General features: G+C 48.8%; 1 protein-coding gene across 2 annotated transcripts in view; it reads right to left on the bottom strand.

Annotated features, from left to right (window-relative positions):
* SPTBN1 (spectrin beta, non-erythrocytic 1) overlaps positions 1–22,681 on the bottom strand; it is a 964,524-nt gene that overhangs the window by 438,371 nt on the left and 503,472 nt on the right. For both annotated transcript variants that reach the window (XM_069608234.1, XM_069608235.1), the window contains one exon: positions 17,434–17,546. In XM_069608234.1, the coding sequence (XP_069464335.1) occupies positions 17,434–17,546 (113 nt within the window). The remainder of the gene's footprint in view (positions 1–17,433; positions 17,547–22,681) is intronic.

Here is a 22,681-nt window from a genome sequence, read left to right as displayed (position 1 = left end):
TGTGGGCTCTATTTCGTTACCATAGTGTTTAGTAATGTGATGTGATGTTAGGACTAATGATATTTTAGGGAGTATCTTTTATTGTGGGAGATAAAAGCCAAGAGGGGGAGAATGGGAAAACTAATTCAAGAAGGAGGACACCTGTTACGGGATGGAGTCAAATTAATGTGGAATAACAATGCTCCCCCATGCTGCTAAAAACAACACATAAATTACCTCAGACACAGACAGTAATGTGTTCAATGACAGTATGAATGTATTTTATGAAACTGATGTCACGTCATCACAGCCTACCTCACAACTGAACAGTGTAACTACCTTATGGCTGGCCCAAATGTATACTATGTTCCCCACAGATACTCCACATAATCTGTCGAATACTCTTTACTGGCAACAAACAACTGACCCTAGAGGAATGGTAAAATCGAAATTATTCCCACTGTACCATCCCCCTTGTTGCTCAATGCATGAAAAACATTGTGTACTTCAAACCAATTGTGTAAAAGGTCTTTAGGTTCGAAAAATACCCGGCAACAAAAAAAGAAGAAACAAAAGGCAAACAAAACAGTATAAATATGATGCATACAATGGGTTGGCTAAAATGAAATACCTCTGCCATCCAGGACAATCTCAGACATGAGTGCCACTGGGCAACAAGCAACAAATGGGAGTTAGGTTTGCTCCCAGATACCTCATGCGTCAGGGATGCCTAAGGTTTTAGTATCTCAAGAAACTCACATTGTGGAAGCACAATGTCTGATTCATCTTGCAATATGTAGGATATAGGGCACCTATCAGACACACACAATATGTGTGAAACTCCTCCCACTGGATTTCAGAATATGTAAGAAGGGAACTCCACCTCCAAAATGTTTCAAGAAACCCTTCTTGGCAATAGAAGGAACAACATTTGCAGAGAACAAATGGCAGCAGTCAACATTCATGTGCAAGGCAGAAGGGTTGCATGGCTTGTCAGACAACAGACTGCAATGGATGAATGACACGTGTGCAAAAATATGGACTGAACATGTAACTAAACTAACCTGGGTCACCGCCCTTGAAAAGCCAATACAGATCCATCACGATCAGAAATATGACCTTTGCTTCTATGCAGAAGGAGATGTACCTGTGGGCTCTAACGCACATTGCAACAGAACTACAGCCATTGCCGATCAGAAAAAAGGAACGGCAGCTCGAATGGACGCATATTGGGTATTCAGCAACCAGGCATACCAAAATCTCCCATCTTCATGGAAGGGCGACTGTGCCTTGGCTACGCTGCATTCTGCACTGCTGGTGGTACCTGAGAAATACATAGTAGGGGACACAGTGTAACACAAACTATCAAAAACAACCTAACAGGAAGAAGAAATATCAACTCTTGTGAACGTGCCGACAGAAAATAAACTACAAGAACAAGTGTCACGAAAAAAGCAATGTCCAAATAACATCTCTAAAGACTCTTCTGACCTCCTGGCACAGATCCCCACTGAGTATAAACTATTAACTTAGCAGAGACATTCTTTGCATCTCCGATCCCCAGAATCCAGGCCCGAGCCAATGCCAAATGGCTCCAAATTGTGCGCTGGGAACTCATACAACTGGCAAACGACACTGAAGAGGGGTTCAATATCATTAAGGTGGAGCTAAGCACTAAGACTAATGACCATGCACGACAGGTATGTGCTCAACCTACTCACAGCAATGGAAGGCGGCGTTTGCCGAAAAATCGGGAGCGCATGTTGCACATTTATACCTTCATCTGACGCAGAAAATGGGACCCTTTCACATGTCATAAAAGCGGTGCATGAGCTGGGCTAAAGGATGAAAAAGGAAGGTGGCGTGCAACCAACAGACCCGTTTTCCTCTGCGTTTGACTGGGTTTCATCCTGGCTTGGGACTGATGAAGATGCTGGTCCCCATCATTGTTTACTTCTTGCTGATCTTGTGTGTGCCAGCTAGGAATACAGTGTTATGCCAAAACAATTCCTAATAGTTGAACGATGATGGTCACTATTGGCAGCCAGAAAGGGACTGAGAGGGCCTCATAACACTAAGGATGCACAAGTACAACCTGGGAGAACAATGAACCCAAATTTGATATGGTGGCTATATACAATACTGGGGATATAAACGACAACCTCTACCATACAACCACAAAAGAGCCACAAGATTTGGAAAATCACAGGGAGGTGTGGGTGGATTTAGATGGGGATTGTATATATATGTCCTGTATTCCTGAAGAGTATGCTCGTTGTGGGGAGAACTTAAGAAATGTTTACATATCCTGGAAACCACTAAAGGGTACCCCAGCTTGGGACGAAGCTGCAAGAGTGGCAGAGGAACTTAGAAGGGATGGAACTAAGTATTTGTTACATTAGAAGTAACGAAAGGGGGGGATGTCGGGGGAGAAGTGGTGTATCCTGCCTGCACCAGGTAAATGTTGTGTGAGCTAAAGGGGGAGACATCCCCACCCCTCCTGTACATATTTGCATTCCCCATTTGTGATATAAGCTTAGAAACGCTGTGCTAATGCTTGTAGTATGAACTCCATTTTGTGCCTTTTGTAACGCCATCTTTTTCTAGGCCCTGTGCTGAAATATCCACTCTCTCAGTGCCACGCACAGCCTGCCCCCGCCACCTCCGCCCTGTGGCAGATCACCCAGATTCCTGTTCTCATGGAAACGCAGCCTTTCATTGTTGCCATTAGCAACTATCGAGTACTGGCAAAATGTGCTCATCCTAGAATGAGAGACCAAGGCCTGCTCCAGCCCCAACACCCCATCCATCTCTGCTGACTGACTCATGCCCTTTCCACACCTTCCCTGCCAAGCTGTGATCGGCTGAACCCATGCCCCTTATTCCCTTTGAATGCATCTGGTCACCAGATCCTTCCCCGCACCACCTTCAAATCACCCCCATATACCTAACACAGAGTGTCATATATCTTGGTAACATTAACAGCTATCTCTAATGTGTTTGAAATCCTGAGGCCTCAGAGACCATAAATCGAAGATTACCCCTTCTGATAAGGCACCTGAAGAAACAACCCATAACCCATGCTCCCATAAAAACACAGGTTAGAATGCCCCTATTTCACCCCCATAGCCCTCTTTTGAAGTGAGGATCCATGGCAGTCATTATTTTGTGCATGCCGAGATTCTGTTATTTAGCTTAGTCAGATAGCTCTACATCATCGCTGTCAACCTCGCCCAACTTTCACCCTGCAAGGATGAGCCCAGTTGACCACCTGTACTCTGATTGATGGTGAAGACAGCAACCAAAACCCATGGATCTCGGGCATCCCCTATGGAGCTGGGAGTAGTATATGTGCTTAGCCAATCGTGTTTGCTAGAGTGTCCATTATACATGACCTCATCTATGATGATTGGTGCCTTTTTAATGTGGTGCCCATGTATCTGTTGGCAGAGCGCTATCGGGCAGCAGAGTTCTTTGCTTGCATTTATTTACTTATATAAATGCTTGTTTCCTTGCAATTACTCTCCTGGTCTTATTCCCTAGTGGGATGTGTACTTTATTCTGTCTATTTGGACACGTGCATGCTAAGGTGACAGCCTTCACTATCAATACAATTTCTTACTAGAGTGGAGCAGGAGGAAAAGGATGACTGGTCTAGTGTTCCAGGAGACAAGAAGGGTTTTTAGTTTTGGTATAAATGTAAGATAGTTTTTTTGGGCTCTGAGAGGGGCTGGGAGAACATTTCATTGTGTAGAGGCTAGCAATGAGAGCAATCTTTTGCCAATTCATTCCTTCCTGTATTTGGGCACGACAAACAATACGGAGGGTGAGGAACAAAGTCACCCAGGAGGGCGGGTTACACACTTTTAGTCTATGGGACATGGCCGTCGGTTTATTTGAATGTAAGGCTTGGCGTGCTAGGCCCAGGCACTTCAAAGGGGTCTACTGTGTTATGCACAACTAGTCACATGACCTCTAGGCCAGGGACAAGTGTTCAAATGGAAGGATTTTACTATAGTTGAAATAGTGGACCGCATAGTAAGATCAGCATCCATCTGCATGCTCATTTTCAGGCTCCATTCCACCACTTCTTCTCCTTCTCTCATCGCCGATGGCCTTTCTGCCACCCAGGAGTGGTGTGCCACCAATGATCTCTGCCTTAATGCCACTAAGACCGAGATTTTCTTCATCGGCACACCTGCGCCCTCCTTTCCAGTCACTCTTTGGCCAGCCTCCCTTGGCCCTTTTCCCGCTCCCACCGGAGAGGATAAAAACCTCAGGGTCATCTTCGACTCCACACTTTCCTTCTCTCCAAACACATCTCTGTAGTCTCCAAGAAGTCACTACCAGCTGCACCTCCTCAGGAGGTATTCTTCCTTTCCTCACCTTCCCCCAGAAGCTCAGGGTCTCCAGAGCTCTGGTTCTCCTCTTGGTTGGGCTACTGCAACAGCCTCTTTCTCAATTTGCCTGCCTCTACTCTCCGACACTCATCCAAAACATGACTGCAAGACTTGTCCTTGGCCTCAAGCCCAGGGATCATCTCTCTCCAGGACTGAAATCTCTGCATTGGCTCCTGTGGCGGCGAGGATTAAGTTCAAAAGCCTCTGCATTGTCCACAAGGCCTTCTGGGGTCAATACCTTCAACTCGCTCTTCCTAAATATCTGCCCTCTCGAGCTCTTCGCTCATCAACCTCCAACTCCCTCAGGGTCAGTCGCTAGTCTAAGCAGCAAGTTGGCCGTAGATTTCTTTCTTCGGATGGGGCCTCTCTCTGGAACAGCTTCCCGGCCCCTCTGAAACTTGACAACCACCTCCGGTTCCGGAAGCAACTCAAGACCTTGCTCTTTGCTTCTGCTTTCTCTCCTCCTCTCCCCTGCTGATCGCCCACCTGAATCAGAAACTGCACTGGTTACCTGGCTTACGTCTGATCTTGGGCCCAGGTCCCCTCCCCACCAGTTGCACACCTGCACTGCCCCCCTGGACATCCTTGCACTCGAGGACTGTTATGTATCCCTACAGCCCTGACTAGCAGTTGACACCTGATGCCTGTACTTACCTTTACACTTGCCACATGCTGGTCGCACTTCTATTTATTTATTTATTGTCTATTATTTATGGTCTTTATCGTACTGTTATCCTATGTACTGCACTATCACCCCCTCTTTTCACGCCGCACATTTCCCCTTCCCCGTCCCCTGCACTTGCGCAATCTCAATAACACCTGGCCTAGTAGGATCGTTATGTTGGTCTTCCCTCCGTTTTGCCTCCCAGGCCTAGTCGCGCCTTGAAACACTTGTGTATAGGCACGTTATAAATGCCATATGTACAGAAGTGGGGTAGGCTCCAAAAGATTCCGCTCCAAACATGTGGTTCCTAAGGGCTGTTCGTAGCATTTACAGTGAGGACCTCTATCGTACTGGGATTGTTCATAACATTCTTTGTGCTTTATCACAGGCACTCCCTGAACCTACATGAAGATTACCAGACTATTTTGGCAGCATAGTTCATTGAATAAAAAAAAAGAAAAAAAAGGGACTAATCAAGGTGTCCAATCGGCGTACATATGGCTAGTAAAGTGGGGGCAACAGGGAAGTGCCTTGTGGCACTTAACATTTCAGAGGCTAAAATGGGTGCAGATGACCTAGGGTTCCACGACTGCTGAGCATGATTTTCCTCGTCTGGAATAACTGGCAAGGGCCCTGGTTACATTTCCCTATCTGTAAAGCATAACTGGCTCCTGCTGACTGTTACTGGATGTTGGGGAGATTTATTATTGTTATCCTTTATCCCCTCTCCTAGGGAGACCGACAGCACTTGTTGTCGGACTTCCGGACCTTTTTCTGTCTGAATAATGAGTGAGTGGAGCCTTTGTCCACTCATTCTTTCTTATGGGTTCTGTCTTTTGGAACTCTATTCAGATAGAGAGATACTTAGTATCTCTCCTAAAACTTTATAGTCTAAGAGATTGACATACACCACCTTAGGTGGAGTGCCAAGGGGATACCTAGTGTCCCCCTTCCCTCTGCTCCTGTGACTTTTTAGTCTCAGACAATCTCATAGTTATGGCTGGTGGCAGTGGACGTGTCCTGCCAACTATTGTGTATTTTCTATACCGCAGGCTATGCCCACAGCCTCGGTAGTAGACAATAGCGACACCCAAGTACCAACTTGGGGCCTCCCTTCGTTTTTCGCCATTACTAGCGTGGTTGTGTTTTATTAGCCCTTCTACCATTCTGTGAGGGGGGAGGGCGATGTGTGCGTGTTTTGCCTTCGGCAGGATCCCTTGGGTGTCTCCGCCTAGGCTCCAGAGTATCTGCACAGGCAGGAAGCGGGGGAGGAGTTTTCCACCCCCCACCCCTGTCCTTTCTCTGCCAGAGTGCCTGAATGTGACCAACTGATTGGACAGCCAAAAGCCCTTTTTTGTAAACTGCTGAGGAAGACTTAAGAGGAGTGATTGCTCAAACTATATAAAAGGTGAGGCTACTGGAGTGAAAAGCAAGTCGACCACTGGAAGCTGAAGTAACAGTAGAAGACTCTTAGGAACAATTTCTCTTTACTGCACCTTACCTTCCATCTTTATTGAACCCACAAACATTTTGCTTTCATTTTTGATTCTGACCTACTCTTTTTGCAGTGCAGTGAACACTGGCTTTTGCTCATATGTTATGGGGAAACAGTCATGTCCTTCAGGCTGTCAGTACTAGGAAACATTGTTTTCCTTCGTCGTGTTACTACTTTTGGTTACTTTGTATCACTTGTGGTAACTTATCGTGCAAAGCAGCTTACACTGCAGTATAAGGGGGTACACATTTTGTTTTGCCCTAGACTAACACTCAGAGGATTTATGGTTACTCTAGGTGTGCTTTTGGCAGCAGTGACTTTTTCCCACTTTTGGGGACTTTTTAATTTAGCTTTAAATTTGGCTACTAACTGTGGCTACTAGTCAAGCATGGCCGTGCCACGAGATTTTTCCCTTGTCCTTTTGCCATCTTGTTCTTTAGCCTTCTATCTGGCTTGTAAGGCCAGGAAAACCCTTATCAGGACTTCCAGTGACCAGGAAAGTAGAAGTTTTTGGCGGTAAAGAAAAATCCAGTTTCAGTTTCACTTCTGAAATGTCTTTCTCATAACAACCAATCACTGGTCTCTGTCATACTGCCCCCAGCCAATGACTGCCCTCCACCTAAACCCCTCCTCTGGCAGCCATCTTCAGATTTGGTAGCACGTAAAGTGGCAGTAGGAATAAGAAGAGCTGCAGAGGGGTAGGTGGGAGGGTTCGCATTTGAATCCATGCCAGACCCATGCTGGAGAACAACAATTACAGGTAAGTAACTTGTTCCTTCTCCAGCGTGGGGTCTGGCATGGATTCACATGCTCATGAATAAAGAATACATAGCAGTACACACATGCACAAACACGGGAGGTGGCAAAGCTCAACATTAAGCATCTCTTACCTCCTCACCAGGCTCACCTCAAACAAACAGGTTGCGCAGCACTGCTTGGCCGACTCTGGACTCCTCCCTGGAATCCCTGTCGACGCAGTAGAACTTCGTGAAGGTGCGCATTGACATCCACGTAGCAGCCCTACAGATGTCAAGCAGGGGCACACCAGACAGGAACACCGTAGTTGCAGTGATCGCTCTGGTCGAGTGGGCTCGGACGGCCAGGCAATGGTCGGTTGGCCAACCGGTGACAATGGGTGATGCAGCCGGAGAGCCACCTGGAAATGGAAGCCTTGGAGAGGGCCTTCCCATGGTTCACAAGGCCAAAGATCACACAAAGTTTGATGTCCTCCGGAAACTCTTTGTGCAGTCCACATAGAACTTCAGCACTATAGCCACATCCAGCGAGTGCAAAGTCCTCTCAGCCGGCGACTAGGGGTCGGGAAGAAAACCGCTAACACCAAGGGCTCATTTAGATGAAAGTCAGACGTCACCTTGGGCATGGAGGGGTACGTCCGCTGCACCACTCTCGTCTCGTTGAAAGTAAAATAAGGTGGTTTACAAGAGAGGGCCGCAATCTCTCCTACTCATCGTGCAGAGGTGATGGCCACAAGAAACGCTGTCTTCCACGACAAAAACTTCAGTGGCACCGAATGCATGGGCTCGAACGGAGGACCCATGAGCCTAGTCAGTACCACGTTGAGCTCCCACGCCGGGGCCGGAGCCTTCACTGGCGGGAACGAGCGAAACAGTCCTTTGACAAACTCCTTGACCAAACGATGCGACCATAAGGATGATCGTCCAGGAGATCTGGTGTAGCGGGAGAGCTACCAGATGAACCTTGATGGAAGCGTGGGCCAGTCCTGCCTTGGCCAATGACCACAAATACGGAAGCACCTGCGGAGCAGTGACTTGTAGAGAGTCGATCTTCTGAGTACGGCACCAAATGGCGAACCTCTTACACTTGTGCCCGCAGCATTTGAGAGTAGATGAAGCTCTGGCCTTGGCGAGCACCTCCTTACAATCCGCTGGGAGATCATAGCCCCCAAACTCTAGTGCTGCAGGAACCAGGCCTTCAGGTTCAGCGATCCTGGGTTGTGGTGCACAATTGCGCCTTCTTCCCTGGCGAGAAGATCTGCGACCACCGGAAGTTTGACTGGAGGGGACGCGGACATGTCCAGAAGGTTCGGGTACCATGTCTGTCTCGGCCACGCCAGTGCGACGAGGATCATCCTGCACCGGGACCGTCTGAGTTGATGGACTAGTAGATCCCGGCTGGGGAAACCTGCTGCCGAACCTCTGGCACTTGGTGGTCGTTGCCATCACAAACAGATCGATCTGGGGGTTGCCCCATCTGCAGAACAGTTGATCCACTTGGTCCTGCCGAAGTTCCCACTCGTGGCACGAGCACAGCTCCCTGCTTATAGAGTCGGCGGCAGTGTTCTTCACTCCTGCCAGATGAAATGGGAAGAGGAACATTCCCTGGGCTACGCCCAGTGCCAAAGAGCCTGCGCCTCTCTGGAGAGCGCCGGGGATCCGATTCCCCCTTGCTTCCTGATGTAGAACATCGTGGTGGTGTTGTCCGTGAAGACCCGTACCACCTTGCCCTTGAGGGACGGAAAGGACTTAACCCCCAAAACACTGCCTGCAGCTCCAACACGTTGATGTGCAAGGTCTTCTCCGGTAGCCACAGGCCTCTTGAATGAAGATCGCCAGTGTGCGCTCCCCATCCTTCCAGGGAGGCGTCCGTTGTGACAGTCTCCTGATGCAGTGGGGTCTGGAAATCTGTGCCTGCGGACAGGTGCACCACCGTATCGCTCGACGGACACTCCCGTCGAGCGTGATCTTGTCCTCGAAGCTTCCAGACACTTGTATCCAACGGGCGTCGAGGAACTCCTGCAGCGGACACATCCGTAGCCTGCACAACCAAATGAGGAGTAGGGACTTGATGGACCTCACCCCTGCGACCTTCAGGGCCAACAACCGTTGTACCTTGCCCAGGATGGCCACGATCCTCTCCTCTGATGGAGACGCCAGGCACGACACTGTTGAAACGTTTGGGACTTGGTGTACTTGTTCAGACAGTGGAGGTCCAGAATGGACCTCCAACCGGCAGTCTTCTTTCTGACAAAGAAATAACGAGAGTACACTCCGGAGACCCGGAGCCTCTTCGGGACGAGCTTGATCGCCCCTTTTCTGATCATGGCCTGTGCCTCCAGCAGCAGCTGAGGGATGTGGTTTTCCTGACGGGCCACTGGTGGTATCCGTGGACACTTCTGTTGGAACTCTAGGGTGTGTCCGTAGGTGAGTGCCACCCAATGGTCGGTGGAGATGGTCTTCCACACGCTGACGAAGTACGCCAGCCGGCCTCTCACCGGGGTGCACAGGTGGGTCCCCGACTCCACGGCCAGTTCAATCTTGCTTCGACATCGAAGCGCCACCTTGGGGGCCTTGGCGACAACGACGTTGACGTCCACCTCCAGACCTGGCACGGCCCCTGCATGTCTGCTGGCCCAAAGAACGGGAAGACTGGCGGTAGGACGAGGCACCTCGTCCAAATCCTTTAGAGAAACTTTGGGATTTCCCTCCAGAAGTCTGAAAGGACGGCTGTGGCTGCTGAAGCGTGCCCAAGGCACGAGCCGTCTCAGTGTCCGCTTTGACGGCCTGGAGGGACTCGTCCACAGTCTTTCCAAACAAATTATCCCTGTCGAAGGGCATGTCCAACACCCTCGACTAAACATCCTGGCGGAAGTTGTTGGCCCTCAGCCAGCCTCGCCGACGAAGGCAAACGCTGTTGCCCATTTGGCAGAAGCCTGTATCGGCAATGTCCGTGGCCACTGTAATGGTGTGGTCCGAAGCCACCTCGCCTTCCTGAACAATCTCTAACGCTTCAGCCCTCTTGTCGTCGTGAAGGAAGTCCAGGATGGGGGCTATCTTGAATCAAAGTTCTGTCGTAATGCGCCACAATGGCGAGGGCGTTAGCGGGCTTTATGGTCGTCGCAACCGACGTGATCACTCTTCGGCCCATGGCATCCAACTTCTTCCCCTCACTGTCTGGGGTGGCGGGGGTGGGGGAGGAGGCTGCCGACGAGGATGATCTTGAATACTTCTTCTTGGCCACCGCCGAAACCACAGATTCTGGAGACGGCTGGGACCGTAAGCATTTGGGCGCAGAGTCCTGCACTCTGTATTTCTTCTCGTAGCAATCCCTCTTCGCCAGAGCCGACAAAGGGTTCTTCATGAGGGACAACCCCTTGTCCCAAATGTCATCCAATAATGGGACCTACAGCACCGTCTTCCTCTTTGCCTCCCGACGCTGGTAAAGGAAGCCTTCTTTATTCTCCTCCGGGACGAGCTGGAACAGCTCTGAAGCCCTGGATATCATGGCATGGAACAAGCCAATCTTGTCGGGAGGAGACGGGAGATTTCCCCCCCCCCCCTTTCCCCAGGCTGCCGTCGCCGCCGTGTCCGCCTCTGTGTCATCCCTCCGTGGGGGAGAGGGAGGCGAGAGGTGAAAAGGAAGATGGGGATGAACTCTCCTCCTCTTGGGTGGTGGTTCCTCCGACGGCCTCAGCGCTGCTGGCGCAAGGGGCATCCTTGTCAAGATTTCCAAGCACAGGGTATGCAGAGCCGTCCACTGAGATATCCCCAAGGGCCTGCTGGGGTGGAGTTGAAGGGGACTGGGGTGTTTACGGCCTAGGCTGGTCCGCTCCGTCCTCACTGCCCTCGTCGGGATCCCTCCCATGGGACCTGCTCTGGATGCATCTCCCCTCCTGGAGGACCGGGAAGCTGGTGAGCTGAGGAAATGTCTGTGCTCTGGCAGGACTAACGCGTGCTCCCCACCCCTCTGCGGCCAAGGGAGACTGTTTCGGCGAAATGATGGGCATCATCTTCTCCTGAGTCTTCTCGATGGGCTGGAAGGAGGACTCCCTCCTGGCAGGCAGGGATACTATCGCCTTTGGGGACGTGCCCTGCGAATCCACCCCGGCGGCCTTCGCGAGGGACGCTGCTACCACTTTGATGGAAGTGTGAGCCTTCGGTTGGTGCACCTGGGCCTTTGTGGTCCTGGCCGAGTCCGCAGCCTCCACCTTAGGGGGAGGGTCGGAACCCCGCTCCCCCTTGTCCTTCTCCGTCGGGCCGGGCTGGGTCTTCTCCAAAAGCTTACCCGGATGGTCCGACTTCCTCTTCTTTGAAGAACTTGAGCGTTGGCTCGTGGTTGAAGGTGCTGGAGACACTGAACTCGCCCTGGCCGCCGAGGAGCCCGTTGCAAGGGCACTCCCGGAGGCAGTGAACTATCAGTGCTTAGCCTTATGTTGGGCCCCTGCAGAAGTGGCGCCCTCAAAGGTCTTAGAAGACCGCTCAGCTTTCTTCTTCTGGGCTGGGGAGGTATGCTGCCGGGACTCACCCAGAGCAGGGGTCTTGGCCTGCAGCCACTCGTTGAGGCGCTGTCGGTCGGCCCGCAGGCATGGCACCATCTCCCGACAAGCCACACAGTCATCCTCCACATGCGCCTGGTCCGAATGCAGGCAGCAGAGACACAGGGAATGTCCATCGTCCGAAAAAACGTTCCGTAGGTTGCAGCCGGGGCAAACCTTGGGGAGGGGCCGAGTCCTTCTCCTCCGCCATGACACACGATGTACGCCTCGAAGAAGCTTCTGGAATACTCCAAGAAGAAACTCAATAAAAATCCGCCCTTCAGGGGCGCTGTAGAATCCGAAAACGGGTCCCCTTTAATCGGAAGGTTAATTGGTGGAGCTTGAGCCTCGATTGACCGAAAAAAATCTTACAAAAAAATAAATTGAAAAAAATCTCAAAACGCACTAAAAGCTCGAGAGCTATAGCACAAGGACTCCCAACACTTGAACATGCAGTAAAATTCTGAAAATGGCTGCCAGAGGAGGGGCTTAGGTGGAGGGCAGTCATTTGGTAGGAGCAGTATGACCCAGAGACCAGTGATTGGTTGTTAGGAGAAAGACAGTTCAGAAATTAAACTGATTTTTTCTTTTCCGAGGATTCCCAGCCTGACGACGGGGAATATTCATGAGCATGTGAATCCATGCCAGATGCCATGCTGGAGAAGCTAGATCCTCCTCTGTGCAGCAGCGACGGACCAGGTCTCCTGATGAAAGGAAGGAAGGAATCTGAATGAGATGAGAACGATAACGAACCCTTGTCACAGATTTCCTCCGTCTCCTTGGTCTGTCTGCGGTTTTGGGGCCTTTTTATCAGCTCCAAGAAAGAATGGTATTCGCCCGGTCGATCTTCAATTCTTAAGTCCTGCATTCTGGTGAGTGGACTTCGATGAGCGGTATTGTGCCTCTGGAGGTCGAACTGGAGCTCACCAAAGTTCTGGACGAATTTGGTTTTGCAAAGACGATGCACTGCAAATGGGTCGGAGGTCTCCTGGTATTCGCGGTATGGAAAGACAGCACCTCAGGAGATGGCTCGATTTGTAGTTCGTCTCAGGGCTGGTTGGTCCCACCAGCCAAAGGGAAGTAGTCCTCTTCAGAGCTCCTCTGTCGATAAGATGACTGGGTCAGGACAGCAGTCGTCGCTTCACGGTTACTGGAAGTGTCTGCAGGCGTCTCTGGTCGTCTTCAGCTTTGGATCTTCTGTTCCAGTGGTCGACTTGCCCTTCACCTCAGGAACCTCACCTTTTATTCAGTTTTCCCACTCACTCCTCTGCAAACTCACTCAAAATTTTACAGAAAAGGGTGAATGGCTGTCTAATCAGGACAGCCAGCCCCCCAGTGGGAACTGGTACATTCAGGCACTTTGGCAGACAAAGAGCAGGGGAGTGTAAAACTCATTCCTCACTTCCTGCCTTTGCAGAGACACTGGAGCCTAGGCAGAGACACCCAAGGGTTCCACCAAAGGCAAAACACACACCGACCTCCCTCTCACAGACTGGTAAAAGAAGAGCTACTGAAGGACAAGTACACAAGAAATGGCTAAAAAAGAAAGGAGCAACCATGTTAGAACAGAGGTGACTTTTGTTAGGCAAGATTGTATGCAGTAACCCTGTGGGAGATTACACCAGTCTTGTCCTCTTGGTATTAGGTGACCCACCTAATGGTATATGCCTGTACTACACAAGTTGGTAATGTGACTAAGCAGCCAGACATATCTCAAGAGGGGTAAATGTGAGCTGTAGACCTGTAGCATCGAAGTCCACAAATACAAGTATTCAAATAACACTTACACTCAAAGTTTTCTAGTTAATTATTTATTTAAAGGTCAGTTTTAATTAAGAATTCTTTAAAAAGGGCAATGTGCAACAATCAAAATATACTTCATAGCAAGGTCCCAGAATCAAGGAAAGCAAGTAAATATTCCTTGAAGATGCTTCATACACACTTCCTAAACCCTGGAGTGACTTCAATTACTAGGACAGTATTGGCATGTATATATCACTTTTGTACTTGGTAAAATCCTGAGTTTGTGAAAAAGGCAAGGTTAATGGAAGGAAAACAGTTAACAGGTTCTCAGAGCATGTGAGCACTTTTAAATCTCCCAATAAAATCTAGATAACAACTTTACCCAGCAATATTAGTTAAACAGCCAATGTATCACCTATGAGGGACAGTTAGGATCAAAGTCAACTGGACAGAAGAGTCTGCAAGGAGCCAAGACAGTCAGTCAATTTGTAGCAAAGTCTATGGAGCTGAAGCACTTCGTAGATCGCAAAATGTCTTGCACAAAGTTAGAGCTAGAATAACTCTAGAAAGGCAGCTACTGCAAATCTCAACTGAGACAAGCGAGCTACAGACAAAGAGGTAAGTACCCCTTAGTCAGAACAGTACCTTCGGTTAGAAGAAGAGGATCCAGCTGGCTTCTATCCTGGTTGCTGACTTGCAGATCCTGTGTTTCTGGGCCTCAGTCGTGGGGACAAGAGGGAGGATGTCTGGAGGACTCTTGCACAACAGTTTGGAGGTCGGCGGCAGCTACAGGCTCTTTTCAGTTCAGCTGCACTTTGCGGTTTCAGCTACCGGCAAATAGCACCACTGCAGATCTTGGATACTGGATGGGCGTCATTCGCTTCGAGTCCAGTACTCTGGTGAGGTGGCTCGAGCTTGGGTCGCCCTGCTTCGGGAGGGTCCTCAGGATCTTCCTGGAGCTGCGGTCCGGCTCAAAGACGTAGCACTCTACTACAGGTTTCTCGACCCCTTGCTGCAGCAGCAAAGTAGTACAGCCAGTTGGGGAAGGACTTCTGGCAAATTTCGTCTCGGGTTAGTTGGTTCCACCAACCCAAGGGAAGAAGTCGTCCTTTCCGGAGCTTCTCTTTCCGATTAGGAAAAGCGGTTTCAGCACAGCAGCAGGGCTTCACCGGGCAGTTTAACAGTCCAAGAGGATGCAGCAAGCTTCTCTTCAGGATTCCTTTGTCGGATGTTTCTTGCAGTGGTCGACACTGTCTTCAGTTTGAGAAGCCTCACCTTTTATGCAGGTTTCTCCCATTCATGCACAGCCTAGCTGTCACTCATACAGCAGGGTGGCTGTCCTGCAAGGACAGCCAGCCAGCCATCCAATCATGACTGGGTGCATTCATGTTACCAGGGAGACTAAGGACAGGAGTTTCGGGCACCTCCCTCACTTCCTGCACTGGCATACGCGCTGGAGCCAGGAGGCAGGTTTCAGCACTGAAGCCCACCAAAGCCAAAGCAAACCAAAGGGTTAAACCAAAGGGTTAAACCTGCAAAGATCTCACAAGCAAGAAATGGCAAAAGAAGACATGGGCCATTTTAACAAAATGGTCACCCATTGGTGCTACACTGCAGCTGAGGATTCAGCCTGCGGAAGAAAAGCACAATGGTAGGAAAATTAAAACACTGCCACCAGCCATTTAAAGTAGTGAGGGTAACATAAAAAATGATACACAAGTAAGTAGAAAAAGGGGCTACTTAGTAAGCCCCCAGCACTCCACATAAGATGCGGTGTGCGCGATGTACAGAGAGAAAAGGTAAAGTTAAGTCAATTTAACTTTACTATTCTTGGGAACGGTAGTTGACCCAAGAAAAGGTATTTAAACCTTTAGAGATATCTAAAGGATTTCTCTGTGACACTGCACTGAAGGTGCTGTGTGTCACCATACATAAAGTAGCTGCCTATGGAGTTTGTCGAACTCTAACAGCAAAGGAAATATAAATCCAAATCAGACCAAAACACATGAGTGATTGAGAAAAAGGGCTCACTCACTCCAGGGTTAAAATTAAAACGTCCTAGAGTCCAGCAAAAGAGCTGGGGGTCTCTAAGGTTGAAGGCAATTAGCAAAGAAATGAGAATTCTCCCTAACAACCTTATTCTGCACAACAGAGAGAATACAGTCTGTGGTAACTAATAGCACAATAGTTAGCTATAACACGTCCACTGCCACCAGCCATATCTTTAGGGTTGTCCCTGTGACTAGAAAGGGGCAGAGGGGGATACTAGGTATCCCCTTAACGCTCCACATAAGGTGGTGTGTGCTAATCTCTCAGTATCCCTCTATCCTTAAGAACAGTAGTTGTTAAGGATAGGGAGAGAATCTCAATGGAGAACCCAAAGGGTTCCAGGCAACACTGCACATAAGGTGTTTTGTGCTGCAAACGTTACACAGATGCCTTTAACAAGCTATGGAGGAAAGCAGACTCCATAGTAAGGATAAAACACAGAAAAGAGTTCCAAAAGTCAAATAAATAAACATGAATGAGGTGGGAAAAGGATCCCCTCATTCAGGATAGAAAGAGGGGATGAAGCATAACAATGATAAATCTCCCTACCAGGTACTTACCTGGCTTTAGACATTTTTCAGGTCCCTTGAGTTTCTTACTAATTGGCTCTTTAGCATTTATCTGTGATTTACTAGGGATTTAAATGTAATAAACGACTGCATTTCACTCCATTTCAATAGGCTATAATGGCATAACAGAAAAAACTTGTGGTTACAGTGTGTCTATTTGATTTTAGAGGTGAACTGGAGGTCATGTTCAGGCCCAGTACTGTTTGTATTAATTTGTATCTGACATTTGGTAGCCCTCTGGGCATTTTTAAATTATTTAACCCCTTCACTCTCTCCAGGTACTAAACCTATGCATAGGACGTACCTGGGGGTTATCTATTTTGCTGTGTAGTAGAGATTGGGGGTTACTGTCTCAGTTCATTGATTGTGGGGATTCAGAACACCACAGTCTATGGATCCGTTTACCCTACCGTTTAGCATTATAATGTATAGAGTTTGCCACTAGGTATTGGTCTTATATTTAGTTTGAATGTTCTGACTAAAGCCCTTTAACTTGGTTTACATTTAAATTGTTTTGATCATGTTGTGCCCTACTCAATAGTACTTACTTCAACTTTTACTTGCTTGATGTGTAAAACTGCAATTCAGTAAATGTAGTGTAATTATTGGGTTATCTGTTGGGACTAACTGTACCTATCCACCATCTTTCTGCTTTCCCACCCGAGTGAAGCCAAGACAAATCTGCCATTGCTACCTGTTAGTGTGATTTTGGTGTAACTTTTCACTGGAACTCCGGCTTACCGTCAGGATAGACTGTTTCACACACCTCACCAAAAGGCTGTGGAAAAACCTTCCCCACATAAAATGAAACATAAAACCAATCTAAGAATACTGATGTGCAATATCGATGCGCTAATGTGCAATAATGCAAGCATCAAGTCAGATTTCTCAATAACAGTGAAAAAACAAGGAGTAACCATTGTGCCAAAATAAGAGCTTCCTGAGAACAAAGTGGCTTAATCACTGCAGTCCAAACACTGAAGAAACATCCTTATTCACAACAATCCAGTACAGTACTTCCTGCACCTCACTGCTTCACACAAACGGGCATGTGTGCAATAACCAGTACCTGGCATTGCATTTCCAGTGATATTGGAATAACTCTTGGATAGAATTGGAGACTTTCGGCAAATGTCTGCAGCGACATGCATTTAATGTGATTGGTCTCTACAAAATATCCAAAATAGAAAATGAGCAATGCCATGTAAATGTTATGCCACATGAATTAAAGCTTTGCGTACCTTCCCAATTCGTTTTCCTTCCACTGCTAAGGCCTTCATCTTGGAGAAGTAGTGGTAATAGGTCACCACGTAAGTGATGATGGACTTTTCATCGGGATGGTCCACGCTGATATCTGAAAAGAAGGGACAGGATTACTAAAGGCAAAAATAGCATACACAAAATACGTTTCAGTTACCATGTAAAATGAAGAGACCATTTTGTAAAATTGATTACATAACCAGTAAGTTGTACCTGCTCCAAATTGGAACATATACCGACAAGGAACTTTGTCTAGACACCCCCCTCCAATTTACAGGGACTTTTCAAATTATGTCCGGGGAATGGCATATGTTACTCTGATATGAGCCAAGTCCAGTTTATTTACAAAGACTTTCAAAATGAGCAATTGCCATTGTACAGCAATATTATTACACATTCATTGCCACACACAATGAGCACTGACAAAACCTATGGATCCACACACACCCACATGGGCTCCACATTCCCCGTTTGGCTCAATCCCTTTCGTAAAACTGTCCGCAACCATAGTCTCTTACTCATTCGCTTCCTTCCCTTGAACTATGTGGCAAAAGATCAACAACGTGGATTGTAACAGTAAACATGCAGAAGCCAAATGTAATGCAGGAGTGAGTGTGCATCCTTCGCAGGGCCACTTGGCAACCCCCGTCCCTTTTTTTTGCTCCACACTCGGTTTCCTTACAACTTTATGAGCCATAGAACTTAATCCCAGGCCAACTGAGCCATAGGGCATTCCCGAGTGAACCCTTCTCTGGGTACCTGGATGTAAAGTTTGGACATTTTGCGTTCTGGACTGTTGTGACCAGATCTACTGTTTGCTGGGCCCACATTAGGGTATTGTTCAAAAGTCATATATCCCAAAGGGACTCTGAATGAAAGAGAGCTGTAATAGCAGCACTGCTTGGGGATTTCTTGTACCCTAAGGGGGATGCGGTGTGGTTACCACCAGCGAGATCCTGCTTGCCCGGTCAGGTATGGAGTGTGTTGCGTAGTGGGTTTACCTACCGAGAGCCACAGGGGGTGGCTCCTCGTTGAGAATAAGGGACAAATTCCTATGATTTGTAGACTTTTTACTCCCTTATATATACTGACAAACCAACATTTCTGGATGTAGCCCTTCTACGTACCATTCCTAGTAGTTATAAATATGTACACTACCCTACATAAATTCCTCCCTACTATTTACTATACTATAGAACATCATGTCACAATGGGGGTGACTGCTGCAGACATCCCGTACAATAATTTCATGAGTCTGTCCTTCCGGTGACTGCTGTGGCAGGGTGGGGTCCTGTCCCCTGATTGTTTGTTTGTTTATTTGTATAGCGCTCCTGACCCAGGGGTATATGGGGGCGCTTAAACATCAAGTTACAGGCAAAGGTGAGGAACATTTGTACATTTGTATAGTTACAAGAAAGCAGTTAGTGAAGAGATCGTAACAAGCAGACATGGTAAAGGATACATTCATACATAAGGGAATAGTTTCTTACCTGTAACTCCATTTCTCCAGCATTGGTATCTTTCATGGATTCACATGCTTAGAATATTCCCCGTCGTCAGGCTGGGAATCCCCGGTACATTATATAGACCCTTTCCCGTAGGAAAACTTTTTCGACGCTTATGTGTCCTATCCACCTCGTTTTGTATCATGCGTGCCCGCAACGTCAGGACGTCATGATATAAATACAGGACCCGCCCCCGCGCTCCCTCAGATTTCGGCCCCCAAAGTAGTGGGGAAACCGGTTTGCATATTCAGGGGAGGCAGGTGGGCGCATGTGAATCCATGAAAGATACCAATGCTGGAGAAATGGAGTTACAGGTAAGAAACTATTCCCTTCTCCAGCATTGGATCTTTCATGGATTCACATGCTTAGAATAGATTACATAGCAGTACCACCCCCAAAGAGGAGGCGTGCATGCAAACCCATATATTTTCTTCGCCAAGGTCGTTCCCTATGATCATGTATACATCAGTAATCGTTAACATAGGAAAAAACGAACCACATACAGTCATAATTTCCACAGGATGCAACCCCTCAGCCGGGGCTTACCTTATTGGAATAGGTGTCGAAGCACCGCCTGTCCCATCCGGGTATCTTCGGCATGTTGCTGCGACAGGCAGTAATGGCGGATAAAGGTGTGTGTAGCCGCCCAGGTAGCCGCCATGCAGATGTCCCCCAGAGGGACTCCGGCCCACAGTGCCGTTGACGATGCCGCTGCTCTAGTTGAATGAGCTCTTGGCCGTCGTCGAAGAGGCTTCCCTGCCCTGGAATGGCAGTACGAAATGGTAGATGACACCCATCTTGACAGTCCTTGCTTCGAAATGGCTTTTCCTTTAGCCCCCAAACCATAGGCCACGAACAGCTGTCTCGTTTGTCTGAACGGTTGCGTACGATGAAGATAGAACTTGAGAGCCCTTTTTACATCCAATGTGTGTAGCATGCGCTCCGCTCCCGAGCATGGCTCCGGAAAAAACGTAGGAAACACAATAGAGGAGTGTTTATGGAACACCGAAGGAGCTTTTGGTATGAACTGCGGGTTAGTGGCTAGGACTACCTTGTTCTTGAAAAATCGTAAGTATGGTGGGTCTACCATTAGAGCCTGAATTTCTGAAATACGTCTGGCTGAAGTGATGGCCACCAGGAAGGCCATTTTCCACGACAAAAACTTTAGAGACGATGATGACATTGGCTCAAAAGGAGGCTTCATAAGAGACGTTAAGACCAGATTGAGGCTCCACTCCAGCGGAAATTTCTTCTCTGGAGGGAAACTCCGAAAGAGGCCTTTAAGGAAATGCTTAATCAGGCGGTCGCTGAACAATGGTGCCGAATGCCGTTGACGAGTAAACCTGGAAATGGCTGCTAGGTGTACTTTTATTGACGATACCGACAGGCCCTTTTGAGCTAAGAACAGCAAGTATGGAAGGAGCTGTTCCGGCTTAATCGATTGCGGGGCCAAACCTGGTTGATCCTCACACCATTGACAGAAACTTCTCCATTTGTACGCGTATGAGGCGTTTGTGGAAGGTGCTCTTGCCGCTTGCAGGATACGCCGACAGTCCTCCGGAATCGTTAGCCGACCAAATTCGGCGAAGTCAGGAGCCAGGCCGTCAACTTGAGGCTGTCCGGGTCGTGATGCCAAACGACCCCCTCCTGTCGAGACAGAAGGTCGGGGGTCTTCTGAAATCTCATCGGTTCCGCCACCGCTAAGTGTAGCAGGTCTGAAAACCACACCTGCCTGGCCCAGTACGGGGCCACCAGAATTACCCGACATGGGTACCTGAGGATCCATTGCAACGTCCTCCGTACAAGGGGAAATGCGTACAGGAATTTGTTCCTCCATGGGAAGGAGAACGCATCCCCCAGTGAGCCCTGCTGAGGCCATCTGCTTGCGTACTGATGGCATTTCCTGTTGTTCTTCGTCGCAAACAAGTCTATGGAAGGGTGTCCCCATTTCTTGAATACTTGTTGTAGTTGTTGGTCGTTCAGCACCCATTCGTGAACTTCGTTCATTTCTCTGCTGAGGGCATCGGCTTCCACGTTTCTCACGCCTGGTAGGTGGAACGCTAAGATTTGTATGTTGTGTTGTAGGGCCCAATGCCAGATTTTCTGCGCCTCCGCCGATAGGGACCTGGAACGTGTCCCTCCTTGTTTCCTCAAGTAGAACATCGTAGTGGTGTTGTCCGTCATGACACGCACCACCGAGTCCCTCAGTTGAGGAAGAAAAGATTTCAGAGCCCATCGCACTGCCCTCAGTTCTAGCAGGTTGATATGCAGGGAGGACTCCTGCAACGACCACTGGCCCTGTGCCTGTAACGTATCCAGATGAGCTCCCCATCCGCTTAGCGATGCATCCGTCACCACCGTCTTTTGGAACTCTGGTTCCAGTAGAGGCATTCCTTTTGTTAGATGAGTAGACACTCTCCACCAGCAGAGTGCTTGAACTAGTTGTTCGTCGACGACCAGTCTGTCGGACCAGCGACCTCGGCTCTGCGCCCAACGGTCCGCTAGAAATTCCTGGCAAGGTCTCAAACAGACGGCAGTTGCTTCTCAACGGAATGCAGGACGACATGGTCCCTAGCAGGGACATGTACTTGCGCACTGAAACCTTGGTACCGCCTCTCCATTCCGACGCCTTGCTTTGAAGTTTCTGAATTCTTTCGCTGGATGGTCTCACCAGGCTTGTGTGTGTATGAAACTCCGCTCCTAGAAAGACCAAGGTCCTCGAAGGCTCTACGGAGGACTTGTTGAAGTTTATTGCGAAGCCCAGTTCCAGTAAGAGGGACATTGTGGCCCTTAGACTGTCTCGTGTTTGTTCCTTGGACGAACCTCTGACCAGCCAGTCGTCTAGATATGGATAGACATGGTGACCATCCTTTTTTAAATGGGCCGCTATAGGGGCCAAGCAGTTGGTGAACGTCCTGGGGGAGGACTTGAGCCCGAATGGGAGGACCTTGAACTGAAAATGCTTTCTCCCGACGACGAACCTTAAATTTCTCCTGTGCCGTGGGCATATTGGGATGTGAAAATAAGCATCTTGAAGGTCTAGTGATGATAGATAATCCATGGGTTGCACCGACCTGATAACCTCTTGGAGCTTTAGCATTTTGAATTTTAGGCTCTTTAGCCACTTGTTGAGTACCCTGAGGTCGAGAATGGGCCTCCATTTGCCGTTTGGCTTCTTGACTACGAAGAACCTGGAATAAACTCCTTGTCCTTCCTGTGCCACAGGAACTCTCTCTACCGCCCCTTTTCGCAACATAAGCGCCGCCACTTGTCGTAGGATTCGGAGGTGGGGCTGTGTCGAGAATAAAGGGGGAAGACGAGGAGGCTTGTCTTTGAATTGTAGCGCATGACCCATGCGAATCGTGTCTAGAACCCATCGATCTGTGGTGATGCATTTCCATCGGTCGAAGTGATGAGAGACTCGACCCCCCAGGACGTTCCGAAGGCCGTCATTGGTTGCTGGTTTGTGCTTGTTCTTCGTTGACGACGGACCCGAGCCTCGCCGCCTGGAGGCTTGATAGTCCCTGCCTCTACGTGCCGACTGGGACGCTCGTCTGAACCCTTGTGAAGAGTACGAGGGTCTGTTAAATCCACGGTCCCTCGAGGCTCCAAAGCGGGAGTTTCCAGAAGCACCCCTGAAGGGGCGAAAAGAGCGAAAGTTTCTACCCGTTTGAAGGGCGCCGAGGGACCTAGCAGTATCCGTGTCTTCTTTCATCCCTTTCAG

The sequence above is a fragment of the Ambystoma mexicanum genome, chromosome 4q (assembly GCF_040938575.1).
Source record: "Ambystoma mexicanum isolate Mex_15411 chromosome 4q, UKY_AmexF1_1, whole genome shotgun sequence".
NCBI lineage: Eukaryota > Metazoa > Chordata > Amphibia > Caudata > Ambystomatidae > Ambystoma > Ambystoma mexicanum.
Note: the sequence above shows the minus strand (reverse complement) of the source record. Positions and strands in the feature narration are given on the sequence as shown.